This window comes from Callionymus lyra, chromosome 16, assembly GCF_982586985.1.
Source record: "Callionymus lyra chromosome 16, fCalLyr1.hap1.1, whole genome shotgun sequence".
In the NCBI taxonomy this organism is placed as follows: domain Eukaryota; kingdom Metazoa; phylum Chordata; class Actinopteri; order Syngnathiformes; family Callionymidae; genus Callionymus; species Callionymus lyra.
Genome location: NC_141833.1, coordinates 18,069,670 through 18,091,569, shown reverse-complemented (window position 1 = coordinate 18,091,569; position 21,900 = coordinate 18,069,670). Strand labels below are relative to the sequence as shown.

General features: G+C 37.2%; 1 protein-coding gene across 2 annotated transcripts in view; it reads right to left on the bottom strand.

Annotated features, from left to right (window-relative positions):
- Nucleotides 1–21,900, bottom strand: part of glis1a (GLIS family zinc finger 1a) — a 44,072-nt gene that overhangs the window by 15,993 nt on the left and 6,179 nt on the right. For both annotated transcript variants that reach the window (XM_087810927.1, XM_087810928.1), the window contains exons 2-4: nt 5,760–6,574; nt 4,355–4,516; nt 1,710–1,817 (exon numbers count right to left, since the gene is read on the bottom strand). In XM_087810927.1, the coding sequence (XP_087667053.1) occupies nt 1,710–1,817; nt 4,355–4,516; nt 5,760–6,497 (1,008 nt within the window). In that variant the 5' untranslated portion in view covers nt 6,498–6,574. The remainder of the gene's footprint in view (nt 1–1,709; nt 1,818–4,354; nt 4,517–5,759; nt 6,575–21,900) is intronic.

The following is a 21,900-nucleotide window of genomic DNA, read 5'->3' as shown; positions in this document are numbered from 1 at the left end:
ACGATGCATGTCATGATTCAGGGGCAACAATACGATGAATTCTGATACTGTAGTAACAACTATATATTTGTAGTATTGTCGAGTACTTGACTCTGATGTTGCCGTATTTACAGACCACATGACTCTTGACGAAGTCGTAACTGCTTTCACTTGTTTTCAAAACAAATTTTGTCCAAAACATCAGCTTTAAAAGCTGCCAGAGTCGACTGTATCCTCTCGTCCTCAGTCGTAACCAGGATCTCACGGGATTTCATTGTTTCTAATTAACAAAAACGTTTTTTGTTCCTTTTGGTGAATATTTTTTATTCTTGTAATTAACAATGTGTATTGTCAAGAATCTGACGATGCATGTCATGATTCAGAGGCAACAATACGATGAATTCTGATACTGTAGTAACAAGTATATATGTGTAGTATTGTCGAGTACTTGACTGTGGTGTTGCAGAATTTACAGACCACATGACTTTTGAAGAAGTCGTAACTGATTTAATTTGTTTTCAAAACAAAATTTGTCCAAAACATCAGCTTTAAAAGCTGCTGGAGTCGACTGTATCCTCTCGTCCTCAGTCGTAACCAGGATCTCACAGGATTTCATTGTTTCTAATTAACAAAAACGTTTTTTGTTCCTTTTGGTGAATATTTTTTATTCTTGTAATTATCAATGTGTATTGTCAAGAATCTGACGATGCATATCATGATTCAGAGGCAACAATACGATGAATTCTGATACTGTAGTAACAAGTATATATGTGTAGTATTGTCGAGTACTTGACTGTGGTGTTGCAGAATTTACAGACCACATGACTTTTGAAGAAGTCGTAACTGCTTTCATTTGTTTTTAAAACCAAAATTTGTCCAAAAATGAGTTTTAAAAGCTGCTGGAGTCACTGTATCCTCTCGTCCTTAGCCATCGCTGGGATCTCTTTTAGCAGCAGAGGCTGAAATCCATTTTTATTTTTCAATAAGTTCCATACACACCGAAGCCCAATCATATTAAGTTTAAGTCAATATTGGAACTGTGGCTACTTCATGAAGGAAAACATCTGACTCTTAGGATTCAACAGAGACTTAAGAAGAAAGTCTTGGGTTTCGTCGGTTTATGGAGACCGAAAACACACAAGAAAACACCGAAAATGGCAGAGAGCGCAACATCTTCCTCACAAGGTCGTCGTGTGCGAACTCATCAACGATGTTGACGTCGTGGCCCCACACAGAGTCCTGACCCGACCACGTCTTCCCTCCGAGGATCCTCTCAGTAGTGCCGTCCAGGTCGGTGATCTAGGACCGAACCCCGCAGCTCATTACGACCCCTCTTTGAATCCACCTCACGGACCTCAACTTGGAGAGACCATCAGATAACGAGAGACTCTCCCGAGGTAGTTGAGCAAGGCCGACTCCGATTCCCAAAGCGCTCGTTTCCACTCCTCTATTTTCAAGACTGTCCATCACATATTTTCTTCCACCTTTTCCCGCAAGAGTGATGGTTTCTGTTCTGTTTGTGCAGATGTTGCCTTCGATAAACGTCCGACGGAGCGATCGTACGCGATGACAGTCAAGACTGATGGGAATTTATTGCTTCTTTTTTTCAAGCTCCAGGTGCCCATCGTGGGGGTTTTCGCAGTAATCCTCACCATTCCCTCGAGGACCAGGCCGAGCGCGTCCTCAAGGAAGATTCACATTGAAAACTAAACAAAACAAAAAAATCGTACCTTGAGCTCTTGAACGCCTTTGGCTGAATGTGCCTTCACGTGCTTCCTGAGGGAACTGGGGTCGGTGTAGCGCTTGGTGCATCCTGGTATCTGGCAGGCGTACGGCTTCTGCGAAGAGGACAAAAGTTCGTTTTAAATGACTTTATCCAAGACAAGGCTTGGACGCGATTGTAAAAGTGTCACCCCCAGAATGAACCCCAACAATATTCAAGTGGTGATGTAGTTTATGTACTGCCAGAACTATTCTTTGTGTCCGGAACAATAAATTGAAACAAGTTAATATGTTCATTTAAGATGATAAAATGTATAATAATCTTGCAAAAAGACAAATAAAAATACAACATTAAAGGCAACAAGCAAGACACACATACGTTTATTTTACCTTCTGTCCGCCAGGCTTTAAGAAAGCAAGAAGAAGAGCAGTTAGTTGACTTTGTTAAGATGAAAAACAAGGCCAGTGAATGCCTCATTCTGTCTAGACAAGGGTAGGGATGCGAGAAAAAATAATAAATAGATATAGATACACCGATATATATATATATATATATATATATATCGGTATTTTTTCATGTTACTGTATTATTAATCAACTGCAGTATCTCTTTTTTTTTAATCAATCATATTTTTCTTTTAGGGAAAAAATATTATTACATTTGCAATTAACATACAAATAGTCATAGTGTATATTTATTTTTATGTTGCAATTAAACTTCTGGCCGCTAGATGGCAGAAGTCATTAAGTCCTCTGCAGCTGAAGCTACAATGAAATCCTGCGATATCCGTGGCGTTGACTGAGGACAAGAGGATACGGTCGACTCCACTAGCTTCTAAAAATAATATATGGCTCATATTATGGCTTACAGTTCTATTAGTTTAAACAAAAGACAGTGGAACAATCACAAAATGTCACTAAAATTCAGTGTTCCCTGAAATCGTTTGATGTACTTCATAAGCATATTTTTTTCCGAAGTATATTGAATCGTAATGCGAGCTAAATATATCATATTGCATCATGAGCCGAGCATAACTTTTAAATCGTATCATGAGCCGAATATCTCGTATCGAATTGTATTGTGAGATAAATATATCGTATTGTAACGTGAGATGAATACATCGTATCGTAATGTGAGATGAAAATATCGTATCGTAATGTGAGATGAAAATATCGTATCGTAATGTGAGATGAAAATATCGTATCGTAATGTGAGATGAAAATATCGTATCGTAATGTGAGATGATAATATAGTATGGTAACGTGAGATGAAAATATCGTATCGTAACGTGAGATGAAAATATCGTATCGTAATGTGAGATGAATATATCGTATCGTATTGTATTGTGAGGTGAATATACTGATCGTAACGTGAGGTGAATATATCATATCGTAATGTGAGATTAAAATATCATATCCTAATGTGAGAGGACAATATAGTATCGTAACGTGAGATGAATATATCGGATCGAATTGTATTGTAAGCTGAATATATTGTATCATGAGCTGAAATTATCGTATCGTATTGTGGGATAAATTTATCGCTACAACCCCCATAAAGAAGCGAGGGACACCCTGGAAAGCAAAGAAGCGATGTACAACGAGCAGACGAAGAGGGAAGTTCCTGGATCGGAGAGGAAAAAGAGAAGAAGGCGGTTCTGTGAAGCCGCAGACAGGAAAACAACATGTCAGCCGGACAGTCGGACGTTTGACTAAATGTGCCTCAAAATTCCGAAAAATGATGCGAAAAAATATGAGACTAAAGTTAAATGGTCTTCGGCAAAGACAAATGTTTTTTTTTACCACAAATGTTTGATTCATATTTTATTTATTTTTTTAAACCCAGAAGAGAAAATCAAAATATCATGAAAAATAATTATTCTAGAAAATAAATATAAAAATAATGACTGGACTGTATAACACAATTTCTGCAGAACACTCCACTTTCTTGGCGCACAACGTTCACATTTCCTGCACTTCTGTCAAATCCGAGTGACTGTTTAGCTCGGGGTACGTGTCTGCGGACTGTGGGAGGAAACCAGAGTGCCCGGCGAGCCCACATAAACAAACTCCGCACACAAGGTTTCGCTCAAAACGCAGGTTTGTCTTCAACCGCCAAGTCTCTCGTTCCTGCAATTCCTCCCGTAAGTGCACTTTTCCATCTGATCTCTTAATTGTGGATGTTTCTACGTGAGCCCCCCCAAAATTTAAACAAATCCAGCGTGAGATTACCCGCGACATTTCTAAAGACAACAGCAGTGATTTCATTGCGACATCTTGGCAGGGATTAACGCCAAGTCAGCCATCTTTTTACATCCCGAGGATCATCCAGTGGCGCCCCGAAATATCCGCCCTTTGATTTGCGGAGTGACAGACGGAGCCTCCATTAGCCGGCGAGAAACCGCGAAAGATAGAAAAGAGAGGGAAAAATTGCTTTTTTTCTCGACACGCTGGAAGGAACGCCGCGCTCCGATACGCCGCCGCCGTTTGAGTAATCAGAGAAGTGATCTGCTGGATTAGGTCTGGATCCTTCCACATGTCAGGGGGAGTTAAAATATCTGCGGTTCATCGGAGAAATCCAAACGTTTCTTGTGTAAAAAAGGTGTGAATCGCGCGAGAAGTCATCGATCAGAGGTAGAGAGGTTTTGCTGACCGTGTCCAGGTGAGTGCGCTGGTGCTTGGCTCGGTCGCTGGAGTTGCTGAAGGCCTTGAGGCAGCCGGGGTGCTGGCAGATGTACGGCTTCTCGCCCGTGTGGCTCCTCAGGTGGATCTTCAGGTTCTCCAGCCGCGAGAAGGCCTTGGAGCAGCCTTCGAACTGAAAACGTTTGTGTCAACAAACAAACTTGTGTTCGTAACAAGATGGATCTTTATCATGTGACTTTGCCTAATCTTTAAATAGCGAAATACGAATGCTAACAAGGCTAACGACAAAGCGCATTGGCTACAATAAAAGCATAGGTAGAAGTTTATTACAGGGTTGTGAGAAATATCGCAATTATTTTTTCACAAAACCGTAACTTTATTTTAAAGCACTGTATTGTTCTGCTTCCAAATCATATTTAGTTATTTTATAATAACTGTTTTTTCTATCCCTATCCTATTACATGTATATAAAATATTTTTTATTACCAAAAGTATGCAATTATTCAGTGAGTGTGTTCATTTTTTTGTGTTGAAAAAAAAAAATTGTGCTGCTATATTACATCCCCTGCAGCTAAAGGGACAATAAAATCTTGCGAGATCCTGACCATGACTGAGGACAAGAGGATACAGTTGACTACATTAGTTTTTAAAGCTGATTTTGGTTTCAAAACAAATGAAACCAGTTATTATCATATGATATAAACAATAATATGCATATTATTTTTGGGTGTAAAAATAAATCATATATATTTGCTTTAAGGTTTATAGTTCAAAGAATGAAATAAATCAATTTTGTATTTTTAAAAACACAATACTAAAATATTCATATATCACTTTTGTGTTGCGATTAAACTTCCAGGCCGATAGACGGCAACATTAACTACGACCTCTGTAGCTAAAGTAACAACGAAATTCAGCGAGATCCCGGTTACGACTGAGGACGAGAGGATACAGTCGACTCCAGCAGCTTTTAAAGCTGATGTTTGAACCTATTGTTTTGAAAACGAATGAAAACAGTTACGACTGAGGACGAGAGGATACAGTGACACCAGCAGCTTTTAAAGCTGATGTTTGAACCTATTTTGTTTTGAAAACGAATGAAAACAGTTACGACTGAGGACGAGAGGATACAGTGACACCAGCAGCTTTTAAAGCTGATGTTTGGACATATTTTGGAAACTAATGAAAGCAGTTACGACTTCGTCAAGAGTCATGTGGTCTGTCAATTCTGCAACACCAGAGTCAAGTACTAGACAATACTAAAAATATATACTTGTTACTACAGTATCACTATATATCGTATCGTTGTCCCTGTATTGTGATACGTATCAGCAGATTCTTTCCAATACACACCCCTAGAGTATGTCATGATCTCGTGCATCTCAACCTCAGACCCGGGTTGACACTGAACTCACCATGCATTTGTTGGGTTTCTCGCCCGAGTGGACCCTCATGTGGATGAGCAGCTTGTATCGGGCGTTGAAGGGCTTGTGGCGCCGAACGCAGCCGCTCCAGAAACACGCAAACTCCTCCCCCTTCCGCTGGTCGATGTGCACCTTCTCGATGTGCCTCACCAGCTCCTCCTGGCTGCCGTAGGTGGCGCTGCAGTCGATCCAGTTGCACGGCTGGTCCGGCTGATCCCCGGTGGCGTCCTGGGCGAACGGCCTCGGGGAGTGAAGGGGGCTCGCGTCGTGGTCCTGGCAGGGCGGTCCCACGGCGGTGGCGTTGATCTGAAACGGCTCCCGCTTGCACGGCGAGAACTCGTCTGAGGGCTCTTGCTTGATGGACTGAAATCCCTCCAGAGGTTTTTGCTCCTGCAGGAGGACTTTGTTGTGGGTCATGAGGGCGTCGGGGGCCGAGGAGAAATGTTGTTGGGGGTTGTTCGGGGGGGCACAGCCCCCCATTTGGAAGGACAAGGGGAAAGAGTTGAAACTGTTGAACTTCTGGTGGATTTTAACATCCGTCTCCGGCGGTCGATCCACGTGGGACCCCGAGGTCCTGGGGACGCAGCAGGACCCGAACCCCCCGTGGTGAATCGACGACTGGGAGAACGCCACGAAGGACGGCGGCGCCTGAAGATCTTCCGCATCTTCGAACGCGAAGCCAGAGGCGGTCAACTGGACGTCCGGAGGTCCAAAGTCTGGAGGCCACATGCTGACGGGAGAGTCCACGGGGAGGAGGTCACAGGAGAACCATGTCCGCCGTCTCCTGCGGGGTCAACATGGTCACACTGTGGAGACATGGGAGAGACAAGGTTAGCATCGAGAAAAACACGCCGACCTTGAGGAGGTCAAGTTCAATTCATCACGGCAAGCGGAGCGAGGGCGACGGACCCCGGCGGTCTTGGATGAAGTCAAGTCCAAACAAACGCCGCGTCGCGTCCCGTCAGCCGTCAGTCAAACACGTGTATATTTGGTTTACGTTCGAGCTGCGATTCGTCGCTGTGGGTTTCTGGGCGACGCCCGGCGGCGGCAGCACAGCCCGGCAGTGTCCGGCCACAGCTTGACCGGAACACGCTCCAGATGCTTGTTAAGAGACTTGAACGCCACACGACCGCAGCTGCAACACGCCGACGCCATTTTTTTCATGTTCAAGTAGTTTATTGAGCGTCCTGGATATTATCACCTTCAAGTCTGATGTCATAGTTCTCTGCGGGAAACACAGGGAATTCTAAACAATCTGAGCTGAGCCACAAGGCAAAACCTTGCATTGTCAGGCCAAACCAAAAATACCATTTGGTTTTTGTCATGTTATTCTAATTAAACAAGATCATTTTTGTTAATTGTGCTTTATAATTTATTTACTATCAATTCCAAACGTTTTCACTTCATTTTAAAAATCTAAATTGAACTCCCTTTGTGGTTTACGAAGGAAAATATAAAAACATTTTTCAATAGGAAAATGAAATGAAATAAAATATAATAACTTGTCTCTATCCTTGTCCTATATAAATAGTATTTTATATACCGAACAAGAACAAATATCGTTATTTAATGACTTTTAAAATGGAAAAAAATACCATAATAAAATTCGAAATGTTACCACTTTTAAAATCGTTACTTATCAGGTACAAATGTATTAATACTGACTTGCAAAAAAGTCGTAAAATTACAAGAAATGTCGAAACTTTTAAAGTTGTAATGTTACCAGATTGAAAACAAAACATTAAAACTTCTAAAAGTCATTATATATCAATTTTCAAGTCATTGCAGTGAAGTTTACCGACAAGTCCTTCATAATTATATCAGCGTCTGTGTATTTTTTTTAAATCATATAAGTGCATATTTTTGCACTGTTTTATATAAATATTTACATTATTTTTCTGAATTCATGTTTCTTAATGTGTTTTCTTTTTAAATAAATCAACTTTTTTTTAAAACAATACCACAATCATTTGTTAGTGACTTGTTACTTTAAAAGTATAATCTCCATTTTCCCGCCATCGTTATCTATCAATCGTCAACATTTTGAACAGGAATCTTCGGTTTAACGCTCCGACACGTTTTCCATCATCTGTGATCATGCATGAGCTCAGAGAAAAAAACGTTATTACAAGACGTCTTCTAAGTCCTAGCATGAGCTCAGCACTTCCCACCATTACTCAGCAGCCAGATATGATGTTTTACGAGGCCCCGGCTCCGCTCGGAAGATGAGTCAGATCCTTGTATTAGAAGCGGAAAGAGCCAGTAAGTGTATGGTGGAGCCCCTTGTTTCCCGGTAGTGTTGGGTTTTACGGTTTTATGATTCTTCCAGTAAAATCGTTGGAGTCCCCCCCCCACCCCCGCCCCACCAGCTCGAGTCTTGCATGGGCGTGTGGTTGAATCTTAATTAAAGAGGCTGCGATGATGTATCTGTCGATGGAGGCAGATCTGCCACATTAATGATGTGGCACGAGCGGTTTTGGCTCGTCCCGGATCAACCGATACGCGTCGGATTAAAAGCACCTCGGCCGCGGATCAACTACCGCTATATTTGTTATCTCGGCATTCTCACGTCAGACGCTGCAGCAACAAGAGTTGCTTTCATAGCCGCGTCTTCATCCAGACAGTAAAAACTAAGAAAAGTGTCCCCACAAAAGCCTGGACTGGAACGACAAACTCCATAAAATAGCAGGCTCATCTCATGTGGTGCCGTTTAAAGGCTCCCTGGCTGAGGTTAGCTAAACACAGCTGTGGCTTTCAAGACCAGCAAATGTGTACTTGTCTCAACAATAAGCGCTTTGGTTCTGGAATTACAAACTTTTGTGCGTTCTGGTTTGACTGATACATGGGAACTGGCGGGGGAGAGAGAGAGAGATCGCTGTCCTGAATTCACTCGGTTTCAGACCATCTCCGATGTGTTTGGATGGAAATTCTTTTCTTTTTTTTTCTTCCAGGAATTCATTTTAAAAATTGTGGTTTCATCCAAATTGCTTAAACTTTTCACATTTTTGAAATAATTTGGCAGGAGCAGCTTCGTAGCGCTTTAAAAGAGGCTAAAATGAATAATGTGACTTGAAAATTGGAACTAGCCTTTTACGAACACACTGATTTTGTTGCCCTGAAATCTACGATGACGTATTAGGATTTTAAAAATAAAATTAAAAACAAAAAAACTAAATTCTGTTTGTGACCCTAACATTATGAGAACACAAGCGGTAATTCTATTACTTTTTAAATTTGATTTACTAAAATAATAAGAGTCTTAAAAATAAGATTTTTAAAAATCATAACATTATGAGAACAAAAGTTGTAAATTTATGACTTTTTAAATTTGATTTACTAAAATAATAGGATCCTTAAAAATACGTTTTTTTAAAATCATAACATTATGAGAACAAAAGTTGTAATTTTATGACTTTTTAAATTTGATTTACTAAAAGAATAAGAGCCTTAAAAATACGTTTTTTTTTAAATCATAACATTATGAGAACAAAAGTTGTAAATTTATGACTTTAAATCGTAACATTATGAGAACAAAAGTTGTAAATTTATGACTTTAAATCGTAACATTATGAGAACAAAAGTTGTAATTTTATGACTTTTTAAATCGTAACATTATGAGAACAAAAGTTGTAAATTTATGACTTTTTAAATCGTAACATTATGAGAACAAAAGTTGTAAATTTATGACTTTAAATCGTAACATTATGGGAACAAAAGTTGTAAATTTATGACTTTTTAAATCGTAACATTATGAGAACAAAAGTTGTAAATTTATGACTTTTTAAATCGTAACAATATGGGAAAAAAAGTTGTAAATTTATGACTTTAAATCGTAACATTATGGGAACAAAAGTTGTAAATTTATGACTTTAAATCGTAACATTATGAGAACAAAAGTTGTAATTTTATGAATTTTTAAATTTGATTTACTAAAAGAATAAGAGCCTTAAAAATACGTTTTTTTTTAAATCGTAACATTATGAGAACAAAAGTTGTAATTTTATGACTTTTTAAATCGTAACATTATGAGAACAAAAGTTGTAAATTTATGACTTTTTAAATCGTAACATTATGAGAACAAAAGTTGTAAATTTATGACTTTAAATCGTAACATTATGAGAACAAAAGTTGTAAATTTATGACTTTAAATCGTAACATTATGGGAACAAAAGTTGTAAATTTATGACTTTTTAAATCGTAACAATATGGGAACAAAAGTTGTAAATTTATGACTTTAAATCGTAACATTATGGGAACAAAAGTTGTAAATTTATGACTTTAAATCGTAACATTATGAGAACAAAAGTTGTAATTTTATGACTTTTTAAATCGTAACATTATGAGAACAAAAGTTGTAAATTTATGACTTTAAATCGTAACATTATGAGAACAAAAGTTGTAATTTTATGACTTTTTAAATCGTAACATTATGAGAACAAAAGTTGTAAATTTATGACTTTTTAAATCGTAACATTATGAGAACAAAAGTTGTAAATTTATGACTTTAAATCGTAACATTATGGGAACAAAAGTTGTAAATTTATGACTTTTTAAATCGTAACATTATGAGAACAAAAGTTGTAAATTTATGACTTTTTAAATCGTAACAATATGGGAAAAAAAGTTGTAAATTTATGACTTTAAATCGTAACATTATGGGAACAAAAGTTGTAAATTTATGACTTTAAATCGTAACATTATGAGAACAAAAGTTGTAATTTTATGAATTTTTAAATTTGATTTACTAAAAGAATAAGAGCCTTAAAAATACGTTTTTTTTTAAATCGTAACATTATGAGAACAAAAGTTGTAATTTTATGACTTTTTAAATCGTAACATTATGAGAACAAAAGTTGTAAATTTATGACTTTTTAAATCGTAACATTATGAGAACAAAAGTTGTAAATTTATGACTTTAAATCGTAACATTATGGGAACAAAAGTTGTAAATTTATGACTTTTTAAATCGTAACAATATGGGAACAAAAGTTGTAAATTTATGACTTTAAATCGTAACATTATGGGAACAAAAGTTGTAAATTTATGACTTTAAATCGTAACATTATGGGAACAAAAGTTCTGAATTTATGACTTTTTAAATCGTAACATTATGAGAACAAAAGTTGTAAATTTATGACTTTTTAAATCGTAACAATATGGGAACAAAAGTTGTAAATTTATGACTTTAAATCGTAACATTATGGGAACAAAAGTTGTAAATTTATGACTTTAAATCGTAACATTATGAGAACAAAAGTTGTAATTTTATGACTTTTTAAATCGTAACATTATGAGAACAAAAGTTGTAAATTTATGACTTTTTAAATCGTAACAATATGAAAACAAAAGTTGTAAATTTATGACTTTTTAAATCATAACATTATGAGAACAAAAGTTGTAAATTTATGACTTTAAATCGTAACATTATGGGAACAAAAGTTGTAAATTTATGACTTTAAATCGTAACATTATGGGAACAAAAGTTGTAAATTTATGACTTTTTAAATCGTAACATTATTAGAACAAAAGTTATAAATTTATGACTTTTTAAATCGTAACATTATGAGAACAAAAGTTGTAAATTTATGACTTTAAATCGTAACATTATGGGAACAAAAGTTCTAAATTTATGACTTTAAATCGTAACATTATGAGAACAAAAGTTGTAAATTTATGACTTTAAATCGTAACATTATGAGAACAAAAGTTTTAAATGTATGACTTTAAATCGTAACATTATGAGAACAAAAGTTTTAAATGTATGACTTTAAATCGTAACATTATGAGAACAAAAGTTTTAAATGTATGACTTTAAATAGTAACATTATGAGAACAAAAGTTGTAAATTTATGACTTTTTAAATCGTAACATTATGAGAACAAAAGTTTTAAATGTATGACTTTAAATAGTCACATTATGAGAACATATGTTGTAAATTTATGACTTTTTAAATCAGAACATTATGAGAACAAAAGTCGTAAATGTATGACTTTTTAAATCGTAACATTATAAAAACAAAAGTCGTAAATTTATGACTTTTTAAATCGTAACATTATGAGAACAAAAGTCATAATCCTACAACTTTTTAAAGTGTTACATTATGGGAATAAATGTCTCAGCTCTATGACTTTTAAATTTGAAACATTACGAGAATTAAAGTCTTAAAGTACGACATTTAATTGGAAAAATCCAGGATTAAAAGTCATAATACTAGGACTTTTCAAGTCCTAACATTATGAGAACAAATCGTTGTAATTCTATGACTTTTATATTTGAATTATTAAGCGAACAAAAGTCTTAAAACTACGATTTGCTGTACTTAAGCACCAATTGTAGTTCCCACTAGGGATGGGAATCGATTTGCTGGTTTGACAAAAAAGTAGCGCAAATATGGTCGCCTCACTTCGGTTTTACTCCATGAATGAAATTTAAATTACAGTAGGGCTGTATATTGGAGATACGTATCACGATACAGGGGTATATTCATACGATATATTGCGATATCTTGCAAAACTATAGCAACAACAATATTTCTGTAAATTGTCTGTACTGTTGCAGAATTTACAGACCACATGACTCTTGATGAAGTCGTAACTGCTTTAATTTGTTTTCAAACTAAAACATGTCCAAACATCAGCTTTAAACGCTGCTGGAGTCACTGTATCCTCTCGTCCTCAGTCGTAACTGCTTTCACTTGTTTCCAAACCAGAAAATGTCCAAACATCAGCTTTAAAAGCTGCTGGAGTCACTGTATCCTCTCGTCCTCAGTCGTAACTGCTTTCATTTGTTTCCAAACCAGAATATGTCCAAACATCAGCTTTAAAAGCTGCTGGAGTCACTGTATCCTCTCGTCCTCAGTCGTAACTGCTTTCATTTGTTTCCAAACCAGAATATGTCCAAACATCAGCTTTAAAAGCTGCTGGAGTCACTGTATCCTCTCGTCCTCAGTCGTAACTGCTTTCACTTGTTTCCAAACCAGAAAATGTCCAAACATCAGCTTTAAAAGCTGCTGGAGTCACTGTATCCTCTCGTCCTCAGTCGTAACTGCTTTCATTTGTTTCCAAACCAGAATATGTCCAAACATAAGCTTTAAAAGCTGCTGGAGTCACTGTATCCTCTCGTCCTCAGTAATCCCCGGGATCTTGCGGAATTAAAATGTTCAATAAGCTACAGAGGATGTAATGACTGCTGCCATCTAGTGTTCGGAAGTTTCATAGCTTCACTTTTTTTTTTTAAACGGCATAAATATTTGCATTTTAATTAAATATAAAAAAAAATTGTTTTACACACATTATTGAACTAATAACATCAAAAACTATACAATAGAATATAATTTGCAAGCCAAACATAAAACAATGTATTTATTATTATTTTTTAAATAATAGACACAGTATTGCCAAAATCGATACAGTATCGTGGAAAAGAATATTGCGATATATCCCCATATGGATACTTTTTAACAGCCATAATTACAGACAATCGACATGTTTTTAAAGATCGTACGATAGAATCGACGCACCAACCCTCCCGTCAACACGCCATTTCTTAAAGTACGGCTTCGGCGCCGGTACTGAACGAAACCCTTATCTAGTTACTGACCATAACAACCGTGACGTTTCGAAACAATAAAATAAAAGTGAAAACATTTCCAAGAAAAAGAACGGACCAGAAGTGTTCCTTAATCCATGCAGCATTGAGGCGCGAGTTTGAATCCCAGCAGTGCCGTACATCACGACCGGCTCGGAGGGCTCTTACGTAACGTGTTTCACAACTTTTTTCACTTTTCTGAAACGAGGCTCGCGAGGAAAAAAGTTCACGCTTTTCCGAGTGAGTTAATCCTCGTGCCGATCGAAGCCTCGGAGACGCCGGCGCGGCGAAGACACGCCGGCAGTCCTTTAATTAACGCTCAAAAAGAGCCGATGATTAATGAGGGCCGACGTTAATGGGCCCGCGGAGCGTGAACCGTACCCACAATGCCTCTCTGATATCAACATCTGTTTACTCAAAAAGCTTCTGTCGGTCGTTTCTCAACGCCGACATGTGTTTTCACTGTGGACTCGCTCCGAAAACAAAGATTAGCCTTTTTATTTGTTATTTATTCTCAGTAGAGATCCAGAATTAAATCTCTCAACTGAGTCTTGTTTAATCTTGGACCGTTTTCAGAACCACAAAAGCTCCTCAAGACTTTTGGGTGGATTTGCTCCGTCCGGCGTTCCGATTGGCTCGGGGAAAAAAAATGCAGGGATGAAATTCTACTCTCCGTCCTCCTGGGAGCGCTACACCTCATCAGTCATATCTAAGCCGTGACTACACGGTTCTGAGGGGATTAAGAATCTAATCTGATTCTGCTGACTAAGCGTTTATCAGGGAGGATGACGAGAGTCACACAGGATGTTATTATTATCTCTATTATCACCATTTATCAGAGCAAATTACTGTGACGATGTGTGCGGACACTTGGGAATCTTGGGGGTTAATTGAGCCACGGCGATGAGTTTAATGAGAGGGTGTGAGTTGAAGAGGGTTCATAGAGAGAGAGTGTTGTTTCACATGTTTGACTCTTAAGCGTCTTAAGGAAATATTGGTTTAGTTTCAGTTCCATAACGTTTCAAGTCGTACCACAGCCGCTATAAAACACTTGGACAACAACAAAAGTGAAGGATGGTTTTGGTAATTGTGTCGAACAGTTTAAAAATCGTCATCTCAGTTTGATTGTTCGTGCCTGAGAGTAAGAGTTATTATCGTGCTTTAAGTTGTTATTACGCAGTAATAAACACGTCATAACTACTCAACAAAAGAGACTTTAGTCATACCCTTGGTACTAGAGGTGTTAGGAAAGATTTTCGACAGTACTGTAGCGATCTTTTTTTCAATTTTTTTAACAATAGTTATTTTATGGCTTTAATAAAGTTGTTTTTTTTCAACTAAAATAATAAGAATTTATTTTACAATTTATTTTGCAAATATCTACAGCGTTTGCTTTTTTGTGTTGCAATTCAACTTCCGGCCGCTTGATGGCAGCAGTTATTACGGCCCCCGAACGATGAAATCCAGCGGGATTCCGGGCGATGACTGAGGACGAGAGGATACAGTCGACTCCAGCAGCTTTTAAAGCTGATGTTTGGACATATTTTTGGTTTAAAAACAAATGAAAGCAGTTACTACTTTGTCAAGAGTCATGTGGTCTGTAAATTCTGCAACACCAGAGTCAAGTACTCGACAATACTACACATATATACTTGTAACTACAGTATCACAATGTATCATATCTTAGTGCCTTTATCGTGATACACGTACGACCAGATTCTTAACAATACACACCACAACTTGCCGCTAAGGTTCTTCTTTTCGTGACCCTACATTTTTTTGGGTAACTTATGTTGTCGGAAAAAATAAACAACATTTATATATCGAAAAATTAGTAGCAAACCATGAGGTAGCCTGCATTTGGTTCTTAGATTTTATGAAAAAAAAATCGAATTACGTAATGAAAGCTATTGATGGCGTAAAGGCAGCACAAGGTCGGATTCAAAATACATCTCCCCCTACTGGTAGAACAGCGCAATTGCAATGGTCTTGAAAACTGAACACCAGAGTCAAGTACTCGACAATACTACAAATATATTCTTGTTACTACAATATAGAAATATATCCTATTGTTACCCCTGTATCTTAATACGGACTGTACCGCCAGATTCTTGCTGATACACAGCAAATACAACAATATTTTTAATAAATATTGAGCAGTTTCTCTGTCTGAGACTCAACTCATTATCAAATTATTTTCCTTCAAAGATAATCATCTTGGCGTCGACTTCAGGATGTAATTTGCTCCCGACACGTGAAGACGGCAGCGTGACTCATGTCTGACGGACGGGCTCTTACCGGGGTGTTCCAGTGTTTCTGGAAGTCCGACATCATAGGATTACTGAACGCACACTCACTCGCTCTTCAGACGTCTTACACGCATCGGCAGTGACAAACCACAAAGATACTTCGATAAACTTTCCCAGACGCGCTCCAATCCGATGCCTAAATAAAGAAGCATCTGCAAAAATAAACAGAGGAATGTATAAATCCCCCCGAAAAAAAAATAAGAGACGCTGACTCAGCAGATTCCGTGTAGTCACGACATTCCGGATTTAAGCTAAAGGTGAAGTATTTGAGCTTGTTTTTAAGTAAACGACGTTGTTGGTGAGATCATTATGAAGTATGTTTGTTCCACTGGGTTTGTTACCAAAGAATCTTGTTTTATGTTGAAAACAGAGAGAAAGAAAGATCCAAACCATACAACCACGTCATCCCAGATTGATGCCCTATAATAGCCAGTGTAAATATACCGTTATTTTCTTTAGGTGCTAAAACATTAAACAAGGGACCGTTGTGTAAACCATGCTCGGACTCGGCATTATTGCTCAACACCGGCACTTGTGTGCTGCTTTGGCTTCTGTCAGATTTTCTAACAAGTTTGTAAAAACCCAGAGGAGTAAAAACAGGCTCATGTTGCACAAAAAAAAAAAAAAAAAAAATCAGTGTTTCCTTGGCTGGAAAATCAGACTGCAGATCATTAGCTTTAGAAAATACAAACTTAAAAATCCTCGAGAGAGAGAGTTTTCTCTGTAGTGTTTGAAATACTACGAACTACTCTTGAGTGAGAACAAATTTTGGATCGTTGTGTTGTGTGAGTCGCTTAAAATAACTGCGATATCTCCGTTTTGAAAATATACAGCAACAGGAACCGCTCCAAACACTCGGCGATGATTAAGAACAGTCGCAAACACTGTTGTGTATTTGAAAATGTTGGACTCGCCGCCAACTTCAGCCGAGCCGGTCCAAACAAAGTGTTAGTTTGTATGTCGAATATAAATATATTTTACATACATTTTTATTGAGTAAAATATATAAACTATACATTTAATACTGTGCATTTTGGGGGTTTTTATCTTTGTAGTTTTAAGGGTAGATGGTCGTTTTGTAGAAATGCGTTCAGTGACAGCACATGGAAAACTCTGGCCCTCCAAGTTATTTAATGAGTTCCGCTGGATGGTTGGCTCGAATACTACTGTAGATTCATGTTTATTTCAATATTTACTTCAGTGTTTAAGATATGATAAGGGTCAGAGATTATAGATGTCAACGATACCAGTAAAACTGGAAGTTGTTCGGTGAACAAACACAGAGATAATGAGTCAAATAAACTCATTTAGGTTAAAATACATTTTTGTTCGGCCCAAGACTTGTGCTGTGTCTCAAATCACATACTTCTCTTAGTGCACTAGAAGTTAGTATGCATCAGGATAGTGTACGTACTAACTAGTAACTCGACAGATAGTATGTCTCAAATCAAACTCTGCTGCTACACACTAACAGGAAATGATGCGACAGCTTCTTCTTCTACTACTATTTAACGATGATTTCAACCAGCTGTAGGAACACTAGCGACACCTGCTGGCAGCACGTTTGGTTTGGATCAAGAAATATGAGAAACTAAATATTCACGAGATATTTACGCCGGTATCAGCACCGAAGACGTGTCATCTTTCTACTGCTGCTGAAAATGCACCTGTAAGTATATGCAAATTATATATACGTATATGAAGTAACTTCCGTTTACAACATAACGTTACTAAGATGGAGCCGTTCAGGGTAGAAAGTGTCCATCGATCCATACTCAGTTTTGTGGGTGTTTTAGTGACAATTGAGTGTGTATGGAGCACTACATTTACATACTAAGAATTGAGACACACTTATGCACTGAAAATACTAAGTTTAAGTACACAAGTATGCGATTTTAGACACAGCTCTGGACTACTGAAAGACTTTTGACGTCGGAGTGATTGAGTTTGACATTAACAGGACATTAAAATATAGTGACGGGTAAGATTACTCCACAAATATATTGAGAAACATGAAAAACATGTTTTATTCCAGGTAACAACTGGACGGACGGACGGACGGACGGATGAATGGATGAATGGATGGATCCCCCTGAGGAGAAATGATTTTGTCCAGCAGCAGTAACACATCCATGCATATAAATCAGTTTAATTGAACATTGAAATTCCACAAAATCCTGGTAATGACTGAGGACGAGAGGATACAGTGACTCCATCAGCTTTTAAAGCTGATGTTTGGACATATTTTGGTTTGAAAACAAATGAAAGCAGTTACGACTTCGTCAAGAGTCATGTGGTCTGTAAATACTACAAACACCAGAGTCAAGTACTGGACAATACTACACATATATCCTTGTTACTACAGTATCACAATTTATCGTATTGTTGTCCCTGCATCGTGATACGTATCATATCGTCAGATTCTCTTTAATACACATCCCTAGAGTTTGTGTATTGGCAATTTTTTTTGTAGCAATTAAACTTCAGGCCACTAGATGGCATCAGTCATTTTGTCCTCTGCAGCTTATTTAACATTAAAATTCCACAAAATCCTGTTTTTTAAAGCTGATGTTTGGACATATTTTAGTTTGAAAACAAATGAAAGTAGTTACGACTTCGTCAAGAGTCATGTGGTCTGTAAATACTACAAACACCAGAGTCAAGTACTGGACAATACTACAAATATATCCTTGTTACTACAGTATCACAATTTATCGTATTGTTGTCCCTGCATCGTGATACGTATCATATCGTCAGATTCTCTTTAATACACATCCCTAGAGTTTGTGTATTGGCAATTTTTTTTGTAGCAATTAAACTTCAGGCCACTAGATGGCAGCAGTCATTACGTCCTCTGTAGCTTATTTAACATTAAAATTCCTCAAAATCCTGGTGATGACTGAGGACGAGAGGATACAGTCGACTCCAGCAGCTTTTAAAGCTGATGTTTGGACATATTTTGGTTTGAAAACAAATGAAAGCAGTTACAACTGAGGACGAGAGGATACAGTCGACTCCAGCAGCTTTTAAAGCTGATGTTTGGACATATTTTGGTTTGAAAACAAATGAAAGCAGTTACAACTGAGGACGAGAGGATACAGTGACTCCAGCAGCTTTTAAAGCTGATGTTTGGACATATTTTAGTTTGAAAACAAATGAAAGCAGTTACGACTTCGTTAAGAGTCATGTGGTCTGTAAATACTACAACACCAGAGTCAAGTACTGGACAATACTACACATATATACTTGTTACTACAGTATCGCAATAGATCGTATTGTTGACCCTGTATCGTGAATCGCCAAGATTTGTACCGCAAACCTTCCGATTACTCGACAGCGACTCCCACCTGAGCCACTGCAGACCCACAACGACAACACAACGAAGCACTAAAGAGGACTTTCGATGTCAAACCATCTTTAAATAACGCAACAAGAAGAGAACAAACACTCTCATAAAGAACTCTTTTCATTCAATTCATCTCGAGTGTAAACAGCCCTCCAGATATTCTCTTCTATTGTACAACACGACTCAATAAATAAACCAAACCGCGACCTCGTCTGCATCTGAGACGGCGATCCAAACCATAATTGTCTGGCACGTAAGAAGCTTCTCAGCAACAATCGTTGTCTATTCACGTATTGTCAGAGCGGCTCGGACCTGCGGCGTGTAATCATCGTGTCAGGATCGACTCGCCACCGTGTAACCGTGACAAACCCCGCGATTGCAGAGACGTTTTTCCACCATTAAATAATATCCAGAATAAATTTGTTTGTAGTCGTTTGTGGGAGCGATGTCGAAAACCTCCGAAGGGTCGGATGACAGAGCCGCGTAGCGAGATTGAGAAAGAGTCGATTTGTTGCCAGAAATAATGATCCCGGAATAAGATTTGACAGTGAAGAGCGAGAGCTCGCATGTACAGTAAGAGATGTCATCGATTACTACTAAATGAAAGATTCGGATCGAAGACGTTGGTTTAAGAAGTTAAACTTTAGGACCGAAGCGAAGTGATGATGCTAGCTAGGGATGTGCCATAAGAAGAGAGAGATTTTTGGCAGATAAAGAGGTAGTCGACAGGGTTGTCTATTCAAATGATCATAACACTCACAAAACATAACAAACATAAAGTTTGCTTTAAATGGAAATGCCCTTGAAGTACAACTGAAGGAAAATATTGCCATTTCCCCCCCAAAAAACTAATAGAAAACAGCTACAGGCTAATGTAAGCTACATGCTAACGTTAGCTACAGGTTAATGTTAGGTACAGGCTAATGTTAGTTACAAGCAAATGTTACGCTGTAGCACTTTTCGCCAATTGAAACAAGTTATCAAGTTGTGTTTCATTGTGTTATTATTGTTGTCGTTGTGTTGTTTTGGGGTAAAATTAGAGTTTTCTCAAAACATTTACGCCGGTATCTGCTCCGAAGACGCCAAGTCGGTGACGTAGCTTCTGTTTAGTGTCATTTACGTCACTAAGATGGCGACTGTGAAGGTTGGAAAGTGTCCATCGATTCCACACTCAATTTACTGGCCGTTTGAGTGCACATTGAACACTAAATCTTTGCACACTGCTCTTTGGGACGCACTAGAAATATTCAGTGTAAGTGCACGATTTGGGACACACCCTTAGCTACAAGCTAATGTTAACTACATGCTCATGTGAGCTACATGCTAATGTTAGCTACAAGCTAATGTTAACTACATGCTTATGTGAGCTACATGTTAATGTGAGCTACATGTTAATGTTAGCTACAAGCTAATGTTAACTACATGCTAATATTAGCTACAAGCTAACGTTAGCTACATGCTATTTTAAGCTGTGTTTACATTACTCTTAAGTCTAAATGGAGTATAAGCAAGTAAAGGATACTTTTTTAAAATGATAATAATTAATCTTTCCATGCATTTCAATATATATACGATTTGGGACACACCCTTAGCTACATGCTAATGTTAGCTACAAGCTAATGTTAACTACATGCTAATATTAGCTACAAGCTAACGTTAGCTACATGCTATTTTAAGCTGTGTTTACATTACTCTTAAGTCTAAATGGAGTATAAGCAAGTAAAGGATACTTTTTTAAAATGATAATAATTAATCTTTCCATGCATTTCAATATATATATGATTTGGGACACACCCTTAGCTACATGCTAATGTTAGCTACAAGCTAATGTTAACTACATGCTAATATTAGCTACAAGCTAACGTTAGCTACATGCTATTTTAAGCTGTGTTTACATTACTCTTAAGTCTAAATGGAGTATAAGCAAGTAAAGGATACTTTTTTAAAATGATAATAATTAATCTTTCCATGCATTTCAATATATATACGATTTGGGACACACCCTTAGCTACATGCTAATGTTAGCTACAAGCTAATGTTAACTACATGCTAATATTAGCTACAAGCTAACGTTAGCTACATGCTATTTTAAGCTGTGTTTACTTTACTCTTAAGTCTAAATGGAGTATAAGCAAGTAAAGGATACTTTTTTAAAATGATAATAATTAATCTTTCCATGCATTTCAATATATATACGATTTGGGACACACCCTTAGCTACATGCTAATGTTAGCTACAAGCTAATGTTAACTACATGCTAATATAAGCTACAAGCTAACATTAGCTACATGCTATTTTAAGCTGTGTTTACATTACTCTTAAGTCTAAATGGAGTATAAGCAAGTAAAGGATACTTTTTTAAAATGATAATAATTAATCTTTCCATGCATTTCAATATATATACGATTTGGGACACATCCTTAGCTACATGCTAATGTTAGCTACAAGCTAATGTTAACTACATGCTTATGTGAGCTACATGCTAACGTTAGCTACATGCTATTTTAAGCTGTGTTTACATTACTCTTAAGTCTAAATGGAGTATAAGCATGTAAAGGATACTTTTTTAAAATTATAATAATTAATCTTTCCATGCATTTCAATATATATACGATTTGGGACACACCCTTAGCTACATGCTAATGTTAGCTACAAGCTAATGTTAACTACATGCTAATATTAGCTACTAGCTAACGTTAGCTACATGCTATTTTAAGCTGTGTTTACATTACTCTTAAGTCTAAATGGAGTATAAGCAAGTAAAGGATACTTTTTTTAAATGATAATAATTAATCTTTCCATGCATTTCAATATGTATACGATTTGGGACACACCCTTAGCTACATGCTAATGTTAGCTACAAGCTAATGTTAACTACATGCTTATGTGA